The sequence below is a fragment of the Parambassis ranga genome, chromosome 24, assembly GCF_900634625.1.
Source record: "Parambassis ranga chromosome 24, fParRan2.1, whole genome shotgun sequence".
Taxonomy (NCBI): domain Eukaryota; kingdom Metazoa; phylum Chordata; class Actinopteri; family Ambassidae; genus Parambassis; species Parambassis ranga.
The window spans coordinates 13,038,080-13,056,873 of record NC_041043.1 but is presented as its reverse complement, the minus strand read 5'-3'; the positions used below and the strand labels follow the sequence as shown (position 1 = coordinate 13,056,873).

Genomic DNA, 18,794 nt, shown 5'->3' with positions numbered 1-18,794 from the left:
CTGAAGGGGGTACCAACTTAAATATTAATCCTGCAGAAATGGACTGTTTTGTCAACAACACTGCAAACACATTATATTCAGTTTTAGACAGCATTGCTCCACTGAAGAAGAAAACTACAAATCAGAAGAGGCTAGCTCCATGGTACAACTCAAATTTTCGATCACTGAAACAGACTACAGGAAGGATGGAGAGGAAGTGGCGGTCTTCTAAATTAGATGAATCACAGAGGGCTTGGAAAGACAGTTTACTGATGTATAAGATGCCCTCCGTAAAGCTAGAACAGCTTACTAGTCATCAAGACAACCCGCGCCCTTTCTTTAGTATTGTAGCCTGGCTGAAAAACAAACCACAGCTCTGTTGGGCCTTAGTTTTCCTGCAGCTCTTAGTAGTGAACACTATGAGTTTCTTCACGGATAAAAGCACTAATATTTAGAGGATACATCACCACTTCTAGAAACAGATCCTGATCTAACCCTGGACTGCTTTGTCCCTGAGCTGACCACCAGCAGCAGTACTTCTGAAACAACTACTTGTCTTTTAGACCCAATCCCATCTCGGCTCCTCAAGGATGTTATTCCTCTGATAGGAGACTCCATATTAGACCAGATCAACCTGTCTCTAGCAACAGGATATGTACCACAGGCTTTTAAAACTGCTGTGATTAGTCCTATACTTTAAAAAACCTTCACTGGACCTGGACATCTTAGGAATCTACAGACCAATCTCCAAACTCTATTTAGCCCCTTCCTGTCTCAGGATTCAGGGGGGAACCAGTCAGCTGTTTTGTGCCATCACTAGCTCTTTGCAATTAAGGGCTTTACCCAAACTTTTGTTGTGTTGTGGATGCTGTAGGCTTCTTGTTGCACAACAAGAAAATCTCAAGGTAGTTACTCAGCATTATGATCACTGGAAGGTAAAAGGATAACATAGAACCAACAGTGTTTGTCATGAGGACGTAAGTATGCTATTAAATGCCTGTCTTTACAATTGTCATTGTTCAACCACAATCACATGTGCAATCACACTCTCAAAGCAGATAATGTGAAATAATACCCACATGGAACATTTTCTGTATTGCATATATTTAATACTTTAAGTTCATGCTTCACAGCACACTTACATATGTATAAATATGTTTACTTAAGGAAAAGCTGCATCATTTTCAAACAGTAGTCAGTGCAGTTTACAATTAGTAAAATCACCTTGAAATATTTTCCCAGTAATGATCATTCTGAAAGCTGATCTGAACCAGCTGTAGAAGAAAGCATAAATAAATGGATTCAACATTGAGTTTGATAATGTGAGCCACCTAAGTGACTCAATCACAGAAGTAGGTGCTGAACCATTGGTAAGAGGCAGAAAGGTGATGCAAAGAAAGAAAGGAGACCAGCATAAAAGAAACACTCCCATCACTATAGCCAGAGTTTTGGTGGCCTTCCTCTCCATCTTACTGACAGCTGCTCCACACTTTGTTGTGCTGTGGATGCTGCGCGCCTGTCTCTGTGCAACAAGGAAAATCTTCAGGTACATGCAGAGCATTATGATCACTGGGAGGTAAAAGGCTAATATAGGTCCAATAGTGTTTGTCATGAGGACTTCTGTTAGACACCTGTCCCCACAATTTTCATTGCTTGATCCAGCAATTACAATCCCAATCCCAATCAGACCAGAAACCCCCCAGCACATCAGGATCATGATCACAACAACACATTGATTGATTTTAGCTCTGTATGTCAGAGGCTGACACACTGCATAGTATCTGTCAACAGAAATACATCCCAGGTTCAGAATAGAACACGAGCTGAGACAAATATCAAAACTCCCTCGTACACTGCAGAATAATCCGTCAAAATACAGACAAGATTTGAAAGAGAATGCCATGCTGAGGGGAAAGAGAATAATCCCAACCATCAGGTCAGCCACAGCCAGAGAGAGGATGAGAGAGTTAGTAGGAGTGTGCAGCTGTTTGAAGTAAATAATGGAGATTATTACCAGCAGGTTTCCACATGTGGTGATAACAGCTAATAAACCAATAAAAACATATAATAATCCACATATAGTGGAATGGCTGTTTGCTAGTATGTTATTAAAGTTAACAGTCTTAGAACATTGATATGTGTACGTCCCTACATCAGTCCAGTTGATACTAACTTCTGTTTTCATGTCTTCATTCACCTACAATTCAATACAGTTCATATTATTATTAATACACAAATACAGAGACACATCATAATACATACTGTACATAGTTTACCAGTGTCCGTTATCATCCAGTGCCTGTGTGTTAAAGGCTGTCTGCATGAATGCTGGTTGTCACATGTATCACTGTGCAGAACCTTAATACTATCAGACTCCATCTAATTACCATATTGTTACACAACCAGGGATTAAATTGACCAATCAAACACAGCATATCGCTCCATTATGTTTGTTACCAAAAATCAGCCCAACAACTTGTGTACGTTGAAAGACATTTGTAATAAACATCTTTACAAATTGAGACAGTTTAGTGAGAAAGTCTAAATCACCCAGAAAATCATATAAAAAATGTTTAAAGAATGTGAAGAAAAACAGCATGGTTTTGTACCAACGATCCATCTGCCCATTATTTCTTCAGCCCATTAAGGAACCAGTGAGGCTTAAAGGGTTGTGACCATAATTTGGTAATCAACATTTGTATAATGTGTAGGCTTCGCCCATTAAAGGTATTCGCTGGAGGGATAAGGTGAAGCAGATTGTGGTCCATGCCTCATTCATCTGGTATTCACAAGCGTAATTACAAGTTTGTAAAAAAAAATAAAAATAAACGTCTTCTGCATAATTACACACAGCAACCTTTATAAGCCCTTTGTAAGTCAAGGCCTTGCCATGGCAGAAGGGCTTGCATAGTCTTACGATTCCTCTGGTTTTCCCAAGACAAACAGGTCTGGGGTGAAGATCCTAGACTAACTTGATCCATAGACCACTAATGGAGAATTTAAAGAAAGGAATCTTGAGTCCCATATTTAGGATGGGCCAGGCCCAGGCTGACTGTTGAGTACCTGTTGCCTGTTGCCATGGTTCTCAGCTGGTCTTACCCTGAAAAGAATGAAATGACAGACCCAGTGGATCCAAGCGTGCAGTGAGGCTCTGTGAAAACAACTAGCTTGTATACCTCTCAGAAAGATTTGTAACCCCCATCTTTGGTAGAGTTTTACCTGCATTCCATGAGAGGCAACGGACATAGAGTGTGAGTTGTGTGTTTTCAATGCCTTTTGTGGCAACAGTTCAAGAACTTTGGATGTGGGAGGCAATCAAGCTGAAGGAGTGCTACCAAGCCCGGTTGTCTTGCAGGACTCCAGTGGCAGCTGACAGGTACTGGAGGCCAACCAGGCAGCAGCAACAGCTGTTACTGATGCAAAATCTTGAAATTTAGGAGGCAATTGAAGAGGACATGGGGAATGGCTTTCAGACTGCCCCAACAAGACTGCCATATGGCTCAGGAAGGGTCTATAACCTGACCTCTGGTATTTACTGCTTATATGTGAGTAAATGACACAAACTTGTGCGTATGACTTGGTTTGTCCACTTACATTGCGTGCACTCTATCAGGCAGCTTCTGGGCATGATGTCTGTGGATCATGTGGTGGTCTCTGCAGAGATGGTTAATGATTTATTAGCCCCATCCTGTCTCAGGATTCAGGGGGGTAGGGGATAGACAGAATTTTGACTTTATTTTGTGACCTTACATTTACCTGAAGTTGCTTTTTGGGACATACATGTATGCAGTCATACATATCATACCTGCCTGTAGAGAGTTTATTACAGCCTCATATAAAATCAACAACAACAACAATAATAACAAGAGTTTGGTTGCTGGGCAACCAAACTAATAATAATAATAATAATAATAAAGCATCCATAGCTCTGGTATCAGAATAGTATTGGTGTCAGCAGATATCCAAATTCAGGTATCGGGATTGGATCAGAAGTAAAAAAATGTGGACCAGTGCATAGCAAACAGATGTTAACTATATGCTAACTGTTCTGCACACTGCTGTGTAGACTTTTTTCTGGGATTGACTTTAGTTATTCCTTTTATAAGTAGTGTTGTATGTGTGGTTTGTGTGTGTGGTCTAGAGGTCTTACTGCTCTGAGAGAGTCTGCTACCACCAATCTCCTTAAAGACCTATTTAATTTAGAAAACCTATAACGGATCAAAAACACTGTTTTGTCTTTAAAAAAAAAAAGCATACTGTTCATATTTTATATCAACATGACTACTGTTTTAACAAAAGCTCATGAAATGTGAGGACAATCTGTTGTTTTCTGTTTTCTTATTTATACAATTACTTTAAATATTTAAGAAAAGGCAGGGTGGAGGCATCAAGTTGGATTGATAATTTTACTTTGTGAAGATTGTTTCACACACCAATAATAGTGGTAATATATAGCTTTCATATTGATGAATGAGTAATAAGACATAATAACCACAGGGAAGATTTTTCTCTATTGCATACATTTAATACTTTGCACATACTCCACAGCACACATATTACATGAAGAGTACTTCATTTATCATGTTTAAACAGCAATCAGTGCAGCTTACAGTTAGTAAAATTACCTTTAAATATCTTGCCGGAAATGATCATTCTGAAAGCTGATCTGAACCAGCTGTAGAAGAAAGCATAAATAAATGGATTGAACATGGAGTTTGATAATGAGAACCACCGAAGAGATTCAGCCACAGAAATGGATGGTGAATAATTTGTAAAAGGCAGAAAGGTGAGATAAAGAAATATAGGACACCAGCATAAAAGAAACACTCCCAGAACTATAGCCAGAGTTTTGGTGGCCTTCCTCTCCATCTTACTGACAGCTGCTCCACACTTTGTTGTGTTGTGGATGCTGCGCGCCTGTCTCTGTGCAACAAGGAAAATCTTTAGGTACATGCACAGCATTATGATCACTGGGAGGTAAAATGATAACATTGGTCCAACAGTGTTTGCCATGAGGACTTCTACTAAACACCTGTCCTCACAGTTTTCACCGTTTATTCCAGCAATTACAATCCCAATCCCAGTCAGAGCAGAAACCCCCCAGCACATCAGGATCATGATCAAAACAACACTGTGATTGATTTTAGCTCTGTATGTCAGAGGCTGACACACTGCATAGTATCTGTCAACAGAAATACATCCCAGATTCAGAATAGAACATGTGCTGAGACAAATATCAAAGCTGCCTCGTACTTTGCAGAATACACTATCAAAATAAAGACAAGATTTGACAGAGAACGCCATGCTGAGAGGAAAGAGAATAATCCCAACCAGCAGGTCAGCCACAGCCAGAGAGAGGATGAGAGAGTTAGTAGGAGTGTGCAGCTGTTTGAAGTAAATAATGGAGATTATTACAAGCAGGTTTCCACATATGGTTATAACATCTAATAAACCAAGAAAAATATATAATATTGCACAGATAGTGAAATGGCTGTTTGGAGATATGCTGTTAAAGTTAACAATCTCAGAGCAGTGATATGTGTCAGTCACTACATCAGTCCAGTTGATACTAACTTCTGTTTTCATGTCTCCAGTCACCTACAATTCAATACAGTTCATATTATTATTAATACAGAAATACAGAGACAAATCATAACACATACTGTACAAAGTTTACCATGGATGAATGCTGGCCGTCACATGTGTCACTGTGCAGAACCTAAATACTTATCAGACACCATCTAATTACCATAGATTCACATCCAGGGATTAATCTGACCAATCATGTTGTGAATTGTTTGTTTAACCTCCCTTATGTTAAGTTATGTTAAGTTTCAGTCCCATAACTCATGTTTGAAAAACATTTTTTTGATTAGTTGTCATAATTCATTAGAGAGTCTCCCTGTCAGAAAGTCAGAAAAGCCAGTTTTACTTGTTGTGTATAGTGTATTATCCACGTGCTGCTGCTTATTCAGAGTTTCTGCTGGAGTTTTCAGACTTCTTATCAAGTTTAGTTCTCAGTACAGATAAAGTCATTATAGTGGGTGACTTTAACATTCATATGGACATCGACTATGACCATCTTAAGACTCCCTCTTAGATTTAGGCTTCTCTCAGATAGTAAACGAACCCACACACTGTCACAATAACACCCTTGACCTGGTTCTCACCTACAGCTTAGAAATTGAGATCCTGCTAGTGTGGTCTCAAAATCCTGTCCTTTCAGACCACTCATAATTAACATTTGATTTCACTCTTCTAGACCTATAAGCATATGAGTAAAAGGTCTACTACAGCAGATGTCTGTCTGAAAATGCCGTATCACAGTTTAGGACAGCAATCCCTCCCTTACTCCTTACAGTCCCATGTATAAGTACTGAAGGGGGTACCAACTTAAATATTAATCCTGCAGAAATGGACTGTTTTGTCAACAACACTGCAAACACATTATATTCAGTTTTAGACAGCATTGCTCCACTGAAGAAGAAAACTACAAATCAGAAGAGGCTAGCTCCATGGTACAACTCAAATTTTCGATCACTGAAACAGACTATAGGAAGGATGGAGAGGAAGTGGCGGTCTTCTAAATTAGATGAATCACAGAGGGCTTGGAAAGACAGTTTACTGGTGTATAAGAAGGCCCTTCGTAAAGCTAGGACAGCTTACTAGTCATCAAAACCAACCCGCGCTCTTTCTTTAACACTGTAGCCAGGCTGAAAAAGAGCCACAGCTCTGTTGGGCCTTAGTTTTCCTGCAGCTCTCAGTAGTGAAGACTTTATGAGTTTCTTCACCAATAAAAGCACTAATATTTAGAGGATACACCACCACTTCTAGAAACAGATCCTGATCTAACCCTGGACTGCTTTGTCCCCGAGCTGACCACCAGCAGCAGTACTTCTAAACTAACTACATGTCTTTTAGACCCCATCCCATCTCGGCTCCCCAAGGATGTTGTTCCTCTGATAGGAGACTCCATATTAGACCAGATCAACCTGTCTCTAGCAACAGGATATGTACCACAGGCTTTTAAAACTGCTGTGATTAGTCCTATACTTTAAAAAAACCTTCACTAGACCTGGACATCTTAGGAATCTACAGACCAATCTCCAAACTCTATTTAGCCCCTTCCTGTCTCAGGATTCAGGGGGGAACCAGTCAGCTGTTTTGTGCCTGTTTGCCTAACAGCTATGTCTAGCTCTTTACAGTTAAGGGCTTTACACAAACTTTTGTTGTGTTGTGGATGCTGTAGGCTTCTTGTTGCATAACAAGAAAATCTTAAGGTAGACACACAGCATTATGATCACTGGAAGGTAAAAGGATATTATAGATCCAACAGTGTTTGTCATGAGGACTCATGTATGCTATTAAACGCCTGTCCTCACAATTGTCATTGTTCAATCCAGCATTAGAATCACAATTCCAAAGCAGAAACCCCTAAGTACATCAGTATCATGACCAAAACAACACGTTAATTATAATGTGAAATAATCCCCACATGAAACATTTTCTGTATTGCATATATTTAATACTTTAAGTTCATGCTTAACGGCACACTTACATATGTATAAATATGTTTACTTAAGGAAAAGCTGCATCACTTTTCAATCAGTAATCATTGCAGTTTACAATTAGTAAAATCACCTTGAAATATTTTCCCAGAAATGATAATTCTGAAAGCTGATCTGAACCAGCTGTAGAAGAAAGCATAAATAAATGGATTCAGCATTGAGTTTGATAATGTGAGCCACCTAAGTGACTCAATCACAGAAGTAGGTGCTGAACCATTAGTAAGAGGCAGGAAGGTGATGCAAAGAAAGAAAGGAGACCAGCATAAAAGAAACACTCCCAGAACTATAGCCAGAGTTTTGGTGGCCTTCCTCTCCATCTTACTGACAGCTGCTCCACACTTTGTTGTGTTGTGGATGCTGCGCGCCTGTCTCTGTGCAACAAGGAAAATCTTCAGGTACATGCAGAGCATTATGATCATTGGGAGGTAAAAGGATAATATGGGTCCAATAGTGTTTGTCATGAGGATTTCTATTAGACACTTGTTCCCACAGTTTTCAGTGTGTAATCCAGCAATTACAATCCCAATCCCAGTTACAGCAGAAACCCCCCAGCATATCAGTGTCATGATCAAAACAACACGATGATTGATTTTAGCTCTGTATGTCAGAGGCTGACACACTGCACAGTATCTGTCAATAGCAATACAAACCAGGTTCAGAATAGAACACGTGCTGAGACAAATATCAAAGCTGCCTCGTACACTGCAGAATAATCCATGAAAATACAGACAAGATTTGAAAGAGAATGCCATGCTGAGAGGAAAGAGAATAATCCCAACCATCAGGTCAGCCACAGCCAGAGAGAGGATGAGAGAGTTAGTAGGAGTGTGCAGCTGTTTGAAGTAAATAATGGAGATTATCACAAGCAGGTTACCACATGAGGTGATAACAGCTAATAAACCAATTGAAACATATATTAATCGACATAAAGTGGATTGGCTGTTTGCTGGTATATTATTAAAGTTAACAATCTCAGAGCAGTGATATGTGTCAGTCACTACATCAGTCCAGTTGATACTAACTTCTGTTTTCATGTCTTCAGTCACCTACAATTCAATACAGTTCATATTATTATTAATACAGAAATACAGTGACAGATCATAATACATACTGTGCATAGTTTACCAGTGTCAGTTATCATCCAGTACTTCTGTGTTAAAGGCTGTCTGCATGAATGCTGGCTGTCACATGTATCACTGTGCAGAACCTTTATACTATCAGACTCCATCTAATTACCATATTGTTACACAATCAGGGATTAAACTGACCAATCAAACACATCGTATATGTTTTGTTTTGTTTTTGTTTTTTTTGGCTGTCTCTTGTTCTTTATCAAACTCCAGCCCCACAACTCATATACACATAAAAACACATTAATTTTAAACAAATAACTGCTTAGTTGCCATATACTGATTTTTAAAATGTACTGCTTTCAATCACAGCTACAAGCAGTATTGTACATGTTTAAATAATGTACAGACCTTCGTGTCTGTGTTCAGTTAGGTGACTTAAAATATTGGAACTAACTCAAAAGGTTTTTCTTTTCCTTGGTTTAAAAATTCCAAGGGATCAGGCCTCCAATTCTCAGTGTTACCTTAAAAGCATTTACAGTTTTTTTTGTTATACATCCTTTACATAATCTGAGTTCTAGTTTGGTATCTGCTTTGTACAGTGGTCCTTCATTTATCACGCGGGTTATGTTCTAAAAATAACCCGCAATAGGCGAAATCCGTGAAGTAGTCATCTTTATTTTTTCCAATTATTATATATGTTTTCAAGGCTGTGAAACCCCTTACTACACACTTTATACACCTTTCTCAGACAGGCATTAACATTTCCACACTTTTCTCTCTTCTTTAAACACTCTCAAAGTTCAAACCTTCGTACAAAAATAAGTCTAATATTATAGAACACCACTTCATATACAGTGCTCTGCACAGAGGAGATTGATTGACAATAGTCTACAATCAGGACACAGAACACAATGCGTTAGAATTGTGGCGGGTGATCGTAGAAGCAGGAAACTCGCCCTGTGATCAGCGATCAAAGCGATAATGCCCATAATTATGCGTGATTTTAAGTCTGAATGAAATTAAAACGAGTAAGATTCACCCCTTGACAATTGACACTAGAATTGAACTTATTCTTTGAGACCAGAATGTTTTTTTGTAGCAGGCTGTAAACATGTTCATCTCTGCTGTGAAGTTGGTCATTTTAAAATGGAGTCTAGGGGGGATGACTCACTTCCGGAGGCAGCCCCCATTGGTTGTGGCATGAACTACAAATTTTAACACTACCGCATGGGCTTCAAGTCTGAGACCCAGAGGTTGCCGCTTGGTATGGAGTTATAAAATAAATGTTATAGCTGATGATTTTTATGTCTGATTATTACCTATAGGGGTCGAGAGCTGAATGGATCACTCCTCTGACAGCTGCTTGACATTTTGTTGTGTTTTAAATGCTTCACACCAGGCCTCCACTTCTCAGTGTAGCCTTATGCTTGTCAACGTAATAAAAACTAACGCACGGTGCCAAAAACGAAGACGAAATGTATTGACACTTTCGTCAACGAATAAAAACGAGACGAAATTATTGATGGAGACGAGATCCAATCAGAGCAGATTTTGTTTGTGGAAGGGAGGGACGAATCAGGAGACGGCGGCAGAGAGCCAATCAGAAGTGGTCTCTCTGTGTAAGGACGTTACCCAGTGATGCTGGAAGAAGGCGTCCTCATGCATGGTAACACAACACAGGAGAAGAACAGACACACGGACACGTTTGATGTCAAGACAAACAAGACGGTTTGCAAACTGTGTGGAGCGACTATCAGCGGTAAAAACACAACAAACCTGAAGCGACGTTTGCAGACGAGTCATCTTAACTTCCGCTCATACACGTGACAAAATCTATAAATGAAGACACCGCTGCTGATGGTTTTACAGCATGCGACCTGTTTCTGAGTTGTCACTGAAGTGTTTTGCTGTAGTTATGGAGTATTCATGAGGAAGGTCATGACTGAACAGTGTATTCAGGGAGAGCAGCTCACTGTTCACTGGTGCTTTTGTGAAAAGATCATAGCAATAAAATAAAGAGGTGTTTGTTTCAAATTACACAAGTTAAAGCTGTGCCTGTTTTATTGCACTTCAAACCTTAATTATTTCATGAAAAAATATATATCATAGAATTTTAGTCGACTATATCCACGGCAGATTTAGTCGACTAAAATTCTTTGATATTTAGTCGACTAAAACTAGACTAAAAGTTAAAAAAATGTTGATGACTAAAATGTGACTAAAATCAAATGACATTTTAGTCACAAGACTAAAATAAAAACTAAATCAAAAATTGCTGCCAAAATTAACACTGGTGAGCTGGAGGCCTTATTACTCTGAGAGAATCTGCTACCACCAATCTCCTTAAAAAACCTATTTAATTCAGAAAACCTATAACAAATCAAAAATGTTCCAGATATCAGATCCCCATCTTTTTTTCTTCTCTTAGGGTAACAGGAGTTACACATGCTTATGTGAGATACATAGTGCAAAGATTATTGATGTCTGGTATGTTTAATGTGTCATTTGCTAATCATTATCTGTCAAATGACAAAATGTGAAACACAGGAATAAACACTGTGTTTTGTGTTTAAAAAACAAAGAATACTGTTTTATTTCAACATGACTACTGTTTTAACAAAAGCTCATGAACCATCTGTTGTTTTCTTATTAAAAAAATATTTAAGAAAAGGCAGGGTGGAGGCATCAAGTTGGATTGATCATTTTAATTTTTCAAGATTGTTTTAAACACCAATAATAGTGGTAATATATAGCTTTTACATTGATGAATGAGTAACAAGAAATAATAACCACAGGGAAGATTTTTCTCTATTGCATACATTTAATACTTTGCCCATGCTCCACAGAACATATACTACATGAAGATCAGAGTACTTTAACATGTTTAAACAGTAGTCAGTGCAGCTTACAGTTAGAAAAATTTCCTTTAAATATTTTTCCAGAAATGATCATTCTGAAAGCTGATCTGAACCAGCTGTAGAAGAAAGCATAAATAAATGGATTGAACATGGAGTTTGATAATGAGAGCCACCTAAGAGATTCAGCCACAGAAATGGGTGGTGAATAATTTGTAAAAGGCAGAAAGGTGACATAAAGAAAGAAAGGACACCAGCATAAAAGAAACACTCCCAGAACTATAGCCAGAGTTTTGGTGGCCTTTCTCTCCATCTTACTGACAGCTGCTCCACACTTTGTTGTGTTGTGGATGCTGCGCGCCTGTCTCTGTGCAACAAGGAAAATCTTTAGGTACATGCAGAGCATTATGATCACTGGGAGGTAAAATGATAACATTGGTCCAACAGTGTTTGCCATGAGGACTTCTACTAAACACCTGTCCTCACAGTTTTCACTGTTTAATCCAGCAATTACAATCCCAATCCCAGTCAGAGCAGAAACCCCCCAGCATATCAGGATCATGATCAAAACAACACGGTGATTGATTTTAGCTCTGTATGTCAGAGGCTGACACACTGCACAGTATCTGTCAACAGAAATACATCCAAGGTTCAGAATAGAACACGTGCTGAGACAAATATCAAAGCTGCCTCGTACTTTGCAGAATACACCATCAAAATAAAGACAAGATTTGACAGAGAACACCATGCTGAGAGGAAAGAGAATAATCCCAACCATCAGGTCAGCCACAGCCAGAGAGAGGATGAGAGAGTTAGTAGGAGTGTGCAGCTGTTTGAAGTAAATAATGGAGATTATAACAAGCAGGTTTCCACATATAGTGATAAGCGCTAATAAAGCAATTGAAACATATATTAATCGACATAAAGTGGATTGGCTGTTTGCTGGTATATTATTAAAGTTAACAATCTCAGAGCAGTGATATGTGTCAGTCACTACATCAGTCCAGTTGATACTAACTTCTGTTTTCATGTCTTCAGTCACCTACAATTCAATACAGTTCATATTATTATTAATACAGAAATACAGAGACAAATCATAATACATACTGTACATAGTTTACCAGTGTCAGTTATCACCCAGTACCTGTGTTAAAGGCTGTCTGCATGAATGCTGGCTGTCACATGTATCACTGTGCAGAACCTTTATACTATCAGACTCCATCTAATTACCATATTGTTACACAATCAGGGATTAAACTGACCAATCAAACACATCGTATATGTTTTGTTTTGTTTTTGTTTTTTTTGGCTGTCTCTTGTTCTTTATCAAACTCCAGCCCCACAACTCATATACACATAAAAACACATTAATTTTAAACAAATAACTGCGTAGTTGCCATATACTGATTTTTAAAATGTACTGCTTTCAATCACAGCTACAAGCAGTATTGTACATGTTTAAATAATGTACAGACCTTCGTGTCTGTGTTCAGTTAGGTGACTTAAAATATTGGAACTAACTCAAAAGGTTTTTCTTTTCCTTGGTTTAAAAATTCCAAGTGATCAGGCCTCCAATTCTCAGTGTTACCTTAAAAGCATTTACAGTTTTTTTTGTTATACATCCTTTACATAATCTGAGTTCTAGTTTGGTATCTGCTTTGTACAGTGGTCCTTCATTTATCACGCGGGTTATGTTCTAAAAATAACCCGCAATAGGCAAAATCCGCGAAGTAGTCATCTTTATTTTTTCCAATTATTATATATGTTTTCAAGGCTGTGAAACCCCTTGACTACACACTTTATACACCTTTCTCAGACAGGCATTAACATTTCCACACTTTTCTCTCGTTTAAACACTCTCAAAGTTCAAACCTTCGTACAAAAATAGATCTAATATTATAGAACACCACTTCATATACAGTGCTCTGCACGGAGGAGATTGATTGACAATAGTCTACAATCAGGACACAGAACACAATGCGTTAGAATTGTGGCGGGTGATCGTAGAAGCAGGAAACTCATGCTGTGATCCGCAACCGCCTGTCACTCAAAGCGATAACGCCCATAATTATGCGTGATTTTAAGTCTGAATGAAATTAAAACGAGTAAGATTCACCCCTTGACAATTGACACTAGAATTGAACTTATTCTTTGAGACCAGAATGTTTTTTTGTAGCAGGCTGTAAACATGTTCATCTCTGCTGTGAAGTTGGTCATTTTAAAATGGAGTCTAGGGGGGATGACTCACTTCCGGAGGCAGCCCCCATTGGTTGTGGCATGAACTACAAATTTTAACACTACCGCATGGGCTTCAAGTCTGAGACCCAGAGGTTGCCGCTTGGTATGGAGTTATAAAATAAATGTTATAGCTGATGATTTTTATGTCTGATTATTACCTATAGGGGTCGAGAGCTGAATGGATCACTCCTCTGACAGCTGCTTGACATTTTGTTGTGTTTTAAATGCTTCACACCAGGCCTCCACTTCTCAGTGTAGCCTTATGCTTGTCAACGTCTGATCCACCGACAACTCATTTACACTACTACGTAACATTCCTTGGGGCATACTGAGGCATAGTGCAGTTCACTCACTTCTGAAGGCCCACAACTCTGCTTTCACATCAGGAGACAGGGTCGTACAAAAGGAGGCTAGAGCAGATCTGAGGAGGGGAACTAGATGGGATTCTTAGTAAAGTATTTGAAGCTTGTGCTGAACAGCTATGAGATGTCCTAACCAGGATCTTTAATCTCTCTCTGTTACAAGCTTCTTTTCCACCTTGTCTCAAGTCAGCAACCATTAATCCTGTGCTAACAAAATCCCCCATTATGAGTTTAAATGACTATGGACCGATTGCTGTTACATCATTATATTGTCTTGGGCCACCTTTAGGCCTCTGGGTACTCTGCCAAGAGGAGCTCCCCAAGGAGTGCAGGGGTGGTGAACCCCCTGGCAGCAGAGATCATGACCTGCATGGGCTTAGCTGAGGCCTCTGCTGGAAGCAAAGGTGGACAATGTCAGGATGGGATTTTTCCTGTTAACAGGATTTCATGTTTTTCTGACTTTGTGACCTTACACTTATCTCAAGTTGCTTTTTGGGACAGACATGTATACAGTAATACATATCAAACCTGCCTGTAGAGAGGAGTTTGTGTGTGAGCTGGAGGCCTTATTACTCTGAGAGAGTCTGCTACCACCAATCTCCTTAAAAAACCTATTTAATTCAGAAAACCTATAACAGATCAAAAATGTTCCAGATATCAGATCCCCATCTTTTTTTCTTCTCTTAGGGTAACAGGAGTTACACATGCTTATGTGAGATACATAGTGCAAAGATTATTGATGTCTGGTATGTTTAATGTGTCATTTGCTAATCATTATCTGTCAAATGACAAAATGTGAAACACAGGAATAAACACTGTGTTTTGTGTTTAAAAAACAAAGAATACTGTTTTATTTCAACATGACTACTGTTTTAACAAAAGCTCATGAACCATCTGTTGTTTTCTTATTACAAAAATATTTAAGAAAAGGCAGGGTGGAGGCATCAAGTTGGATTGATCATTTTAATTTTTCAAGATTGTTTTAAACACCAATAATAGTGGTAATATATAGCTTTTACATTGATGAATGAGTAACAAGAAATAATAACCACAGGGAAGATTTTTCTCTATTGCATACATTTAATACTTTGCCCATGCTCCACAGAACATATACTACATGAAGATCAGAGTACTTCATTCATCATGTTTAAACAGCAATCAGTGCAGCTTACAGTTAGAAAAATTTCCTTTAAATATTTTTCCAGAAATGATCATTCTGAAAGCTGATCTGAACCAGCTGTAGAAGAAAGCATAAATAAATGGATTGAACATGGAGTTTGATAATGAGAGCCACCGAAGAGATTCAACCACAGAAATGGGTATTGAATCATTTGTAAAAGGCAGAAAGGTGAGATAAAGAAATATAGGACACCAGCATAAAATAAACACTCCCAGAACTATAGCCAGCGTTTTGGTGGCCTTCCTCTCCATCTTACTGACAGCTGCTCCAAACTTTTTTGTCTTGTGGATGCTGCGCGCCTGTCTCTGTGCAACAAGGAAAATCTTCAGATAGATACACAACATTATGATCACTGGGATGTAAAAGGATAACATTGGTCCAACAGTTGTAGACATGAGGACTTCTACTAAACACCTGTCCTCACAGTTTTCACTGTTTAATCCAGCAATCGCAACCCCAATCCCAGTCAGAGCAGAAACCCCCCAGCACATCAGATTCATGATCACAACAACACTGTGGTTGATCTTAGCTCTGTATGTCAGAGGCTGACACACTGCATAGTATCTGTCAACAGAAATACAAACCAGGTGTAGAATAGAACATGTGCTGAGACAAATATCGAAGCTGTTCCGTACTTTACAGACTAATCCCTGAAAATAAAGACAAGATTTGACAGAAAACGCCATGCTGAGAGGAAAAAGCCCAAGCCCAACCATCAGGTCAGCCACAGCCAGAGAGAGGATGAGAGAGTTAGTAGGAGTGTGCAGCTGTTTGAAGTAAATGATGGAGATTATTACAAGCAGGTTTCCACATATGGTTATAACATCTAATAAACCAAGAAACATATATAATATTGCACAGATAGTGAAATGGCTGTTTGGAGATATGCTGTTAAAGTTAACAATCTCAGAGCAGTGATATATGTCAGTCACTACATCAGTCCAGTTGATACTAACTTCTGTTTTCATGTCTCCAGTCACCTACAATTCAATAAAGTTCATATTATTATTTATACAGAAATACAGAGACAAATCATAATAAATACTGTACATAGCTTACCATGGATGAATGCTGGTTGTCACATGTATCACTGTGCAGAAGCTTAATACTTATCAGACACCATCTAATTACCATATTGTTACACATCCAGGTATTCATCTGACCAATCATGTTGTGAATTGTTTGTTTAACCTCCCTTATGTTGAGTTTCAGTCCCATAACTCATGTATACATTTGAAAAACATGTTTTTGATTAGTTGTCATAATTGATTTGAGTCTCCCTGTCAAAGTCAGAAAAGCCAGTTGTGGCATTTCAATTGTTGTAGTGTATTATCCACGTGCTGCTGCTTATTCAGAGTTTCTGCTGGAGTTTTCAGACTTCTACCCAAGTTAAGTGCTCAGTACAGATAAAGTCATTATAGTGGGTGACTTTAACATTCATATGGACGTCGACTATGACCGTCTTAAGACTCCCTCATAGATTTAAAGTAGGACTATTTTGTCAACAACACTGCAAACACATTACATTCAGTTTTAGACAGCATTGCTCCACTGAATAAGAAAACTACAAATCAGAAGAGGCTGAGTGTAATGTGTTTGCAGTGTTGTTGACAAAATAGTCCATTTCTGCAGGAGTAATATTTAAGTTGGTACCCCCTTCAGTACTTGTACTTGTAAGTACCACTTACATGGGACTGTAAGGAGTAATGGTGGGATTGCTGTCCTATACTGTGATACGGCATCTACAGACAGACATCTGCTGTAGTACACCTTTTTCTCAGATGCTGATTGTGACAGTGTGTGGGTTCGTTTACTATCTGAGAGAACCCTACTAATTATGACAACTAATCAAAAAAATGTTTTTCAAATGTATACATGAGTTATGGGACTGAAACTTAACATAAGGGAGGTTAAACAAACAATTCACAACATGATTGGTCAGAATAACCCCTGGATGTGAAACAATATGGTAATTAGATGGTGTCTGATAAGTATTTAGGTTCTGCACAGTGATACATGTGACAGCCAGCATTCATCCATGGTAAGTTATGCACAGTATGTATGTATTAATTATAACTGAACTGAACTGTATTGAATTGTAGGTGACAATCATGTGACTGAAAACATGATTGGTCAGTTTAATTGTCATGGTCTCCCGTCCCTTGTTGTGTAACTATAGTAATTAGATTGCGTTTGTATTAAGGTTCTGCACAGTGATACATGTGACAGCCAGCATTCATGCAGACAGCCTTTAACACAGAGGCACTGGATGATAACTGACCTGCTGGTAAACTATGTACAGTATGTGTTATGATTTGTCTCTGTATTTCTGTATTAATAATAATATGAACTGTATTGAATTGTAGGTGACTGGAGACATGAAAACAGAAGTTAGTATCAACTGGACTGATGTAGTGACTGACACATATCAATGCTCTGAGATTGTTAACTTTAATAATATACCGGCAAACAGCCAATCCACTATATGTGGATTATTATATGTTTTCTTTGGTTTATTAGCTGTTATCACCACATGTGGAAACCTGCTTGTTATAATCTCCATTATTTACTTCAAACAGCTGCACACTCCTACTAACTCTCTCATCCTCTCTCTGGCTGTGACTGACCTGCTGGTTGGGATTATTGTCTTTCCTCTCAGCATGGTGTTCTCTGTCAAATCTTGTCTGTATTTTGAAAGTTTACTTTGCAAAATACGAGGCAGCTTTGATATTTGTCTCAGCACATGTTCTATTGTGAAACTGGTTTGTATTTCTGTTGACAGATACTATGCAGTGTGTCAGCCTCTGACATACAGAGCTAAAATCAATCGCCGTGTTGTTGTGATCATGATCCTAATATGCTGGGGGGGTTCTGTTCTGATTGGGATTGGGGTTGTAATTGCTGGATTAAACAGCAAAAACTGTGGGGACAGATGTTTAATACAAGTCCTCATGAATAACACTGTTGGACCCATATTATCCTTTTACCTCCCAGTGATAATAATGTTGTGTTTGTACCTGAAGATTTTCCTTGTTGCACAGAGACAGGCGCGCAGCATCCACAACACAACAAAGTGTGGAGCAGCTGTCAGTAAGATGGAGAGGAAGGCCACCAAAACTCTGGCTATAGTTCTGGGAGTGTTTATTTTCTGCTGGTCTCCTTTCTTTTTTTTCCTCACCTTTCTGCCTCTTATTGGTGACTCAGCACCCCTTTCTGTGGTTGAATCCATCAGGTGGCTCTCATTATCAAATTCGATGTTAAATCCATTTATTTATGCTTTCTTCTACAGCTGGTTCAGATCAGCTTTCAGAATGATCATTTCTGGGAAAATATTTCAAGGTAATTTTACTAACTGTAAACTGCACTGATTGCTGTTTAAACAATGATATTTGATGTGTTGGATGGACAAGAAGCAGAAATGAACTCTTATGAGAAAAGTCATGGAATAAGAATATATCATAACACAATAAGCAAAGATTTTTTGTATGAGGTTCACAGAATGTAGGAACAAATATTAAAACTGTGAATCGTGACATAAT

The 18,794-nt window shown here is 38.6% G+C and overlaps 6 protein-coding genes across 6 annotated transcripts; 1 reads left to right on the top strand and 5 right to left on the bottom strand.

Annotated features, from left to right (window-relative positions):
* Positions 1–1,174: 1,174 nt before the first annotated feature.
* LOC114428928 (trace amine-associated receptor 1-like) lies at positions 1,175–2,164 on the bottom strand. The gene has a single exon (XM_028397733.1). The coding sequence runs from the start codon at positions 2,162–2,164 to the stop codon at positions 1,175–1,177; it is 990 nt and encodes a 329-aa protein (XP_028253534.1).
* Positions 2,165–4,575: 2,411 nt separating this feature from the next.
* Positions 4,576–5,565, bottom strand: LOC114428927 (trace amine-associated receptor 1-like). The gene has a single exon (XM_028397732.1). It carries the CDS (start codon positions 5,563–5,565, stop codon positions 4,576–4,578), a length of 990 nt encoding a protein of 329 aa, XP_028253533.1.
* Positions 5,566–7,591: 2,026 nt separating this feature from the next.
* Positions 7,592–8,581, bottom strand: LOC114429081 (trace amine-associated receptor 1-like). The gene has a single exon (XM_028397930.1). The coding sequence runs from the start codon at positions 8,579–8,581 to the stop codon at positions 7,592–7,594; it is 990 nt and encodes a 329-aa protein (XP_028253731.1).
* Positions 8,582–11,515: 2,934 nt separating this feature from the next.
* LOC114428929 (trace amine-associated receptor 1-like) lies at positions 11,516–12,505 on the bottom strand. The gene has a single exon (XM_028397734.1). The coding sequence runs from the start codon at positions 12,503–12,505 to the stop codon at positions 11,516–11,518; it is 990 nt and encodes a 329-aa protein (XP_028253535.1).
* Positions 12,506–15,233: 2,728 nt separating this feature from the next.
* Positions 15,234–16,223, bottom strand: LOC114428930 (trace amine-associated receptor 1-like). Its single transcript, XM_028397736.1, has one exon. The coding sequence runs from the start codon at positions 16,221–16,223 to the stop codon at positions 15,234–15,236; it is 990 nt and encodes a 329-aa protein (XP_028253537.1).
* A 1,410-nt stretch (positions 16,224–17,633) lies between these two features.
* Positions 17,634–18,623, top strand: LOC114428987 (trace amine-associated receptor 1-like). Its single transcript, XM_028397807.1, has one exon. It carries the CDS (start codon positions 17,634–17,636, stop codon positions 18,621–18,623), a length of 990 nt encoding a protein of 329 aa, XP_028253608.1.
* The last annotated feature ends 171 nt before the right edge of the window (positions 18,624–18,794 follow it).

Coding starts and splice junctions, on each gene's coding strand:
- LOC114428928 (XM_028397733.1), bottom strand. CDS start 2,164: ATGAAAACAGAAGTTAGTATCAACTGGACTGATGTAGGGACGTACACA.
- LOC114428929 (XM_028397734.1), bottom strand. CDS start 12,505: ATGAAAACAGAAGTTAGTATCAACTGGACTGATGTAGTGACTGACACA.
- LOC114428927 (XM_028397732.1), bottom strand. CDS start 5,565: ATGAAAACAGAAGTTAGTATCAACTGGACTGATGTAGTGACTGACACA.
- LOC114428930 (XM_028397736.1), bottom strand. CDS start 16,223: ATGAAAACAGAAGTTAGTATCAACTGGACTGATGTAGTGACTGACATA.
- LOC114428987 (XM_028397807.1), top strand. CDS start 17,634: ATGAAAACAGAAGTTAGTATCAACTGGACTGATGTAGTGACTGACACA.
- LOC114429081 (XM_028397930.1), bottom strand. CDS start 8,581: ATGAAAACAGAAGTTAGTATCAACTGGACTGATGTAGTGACTGACACA.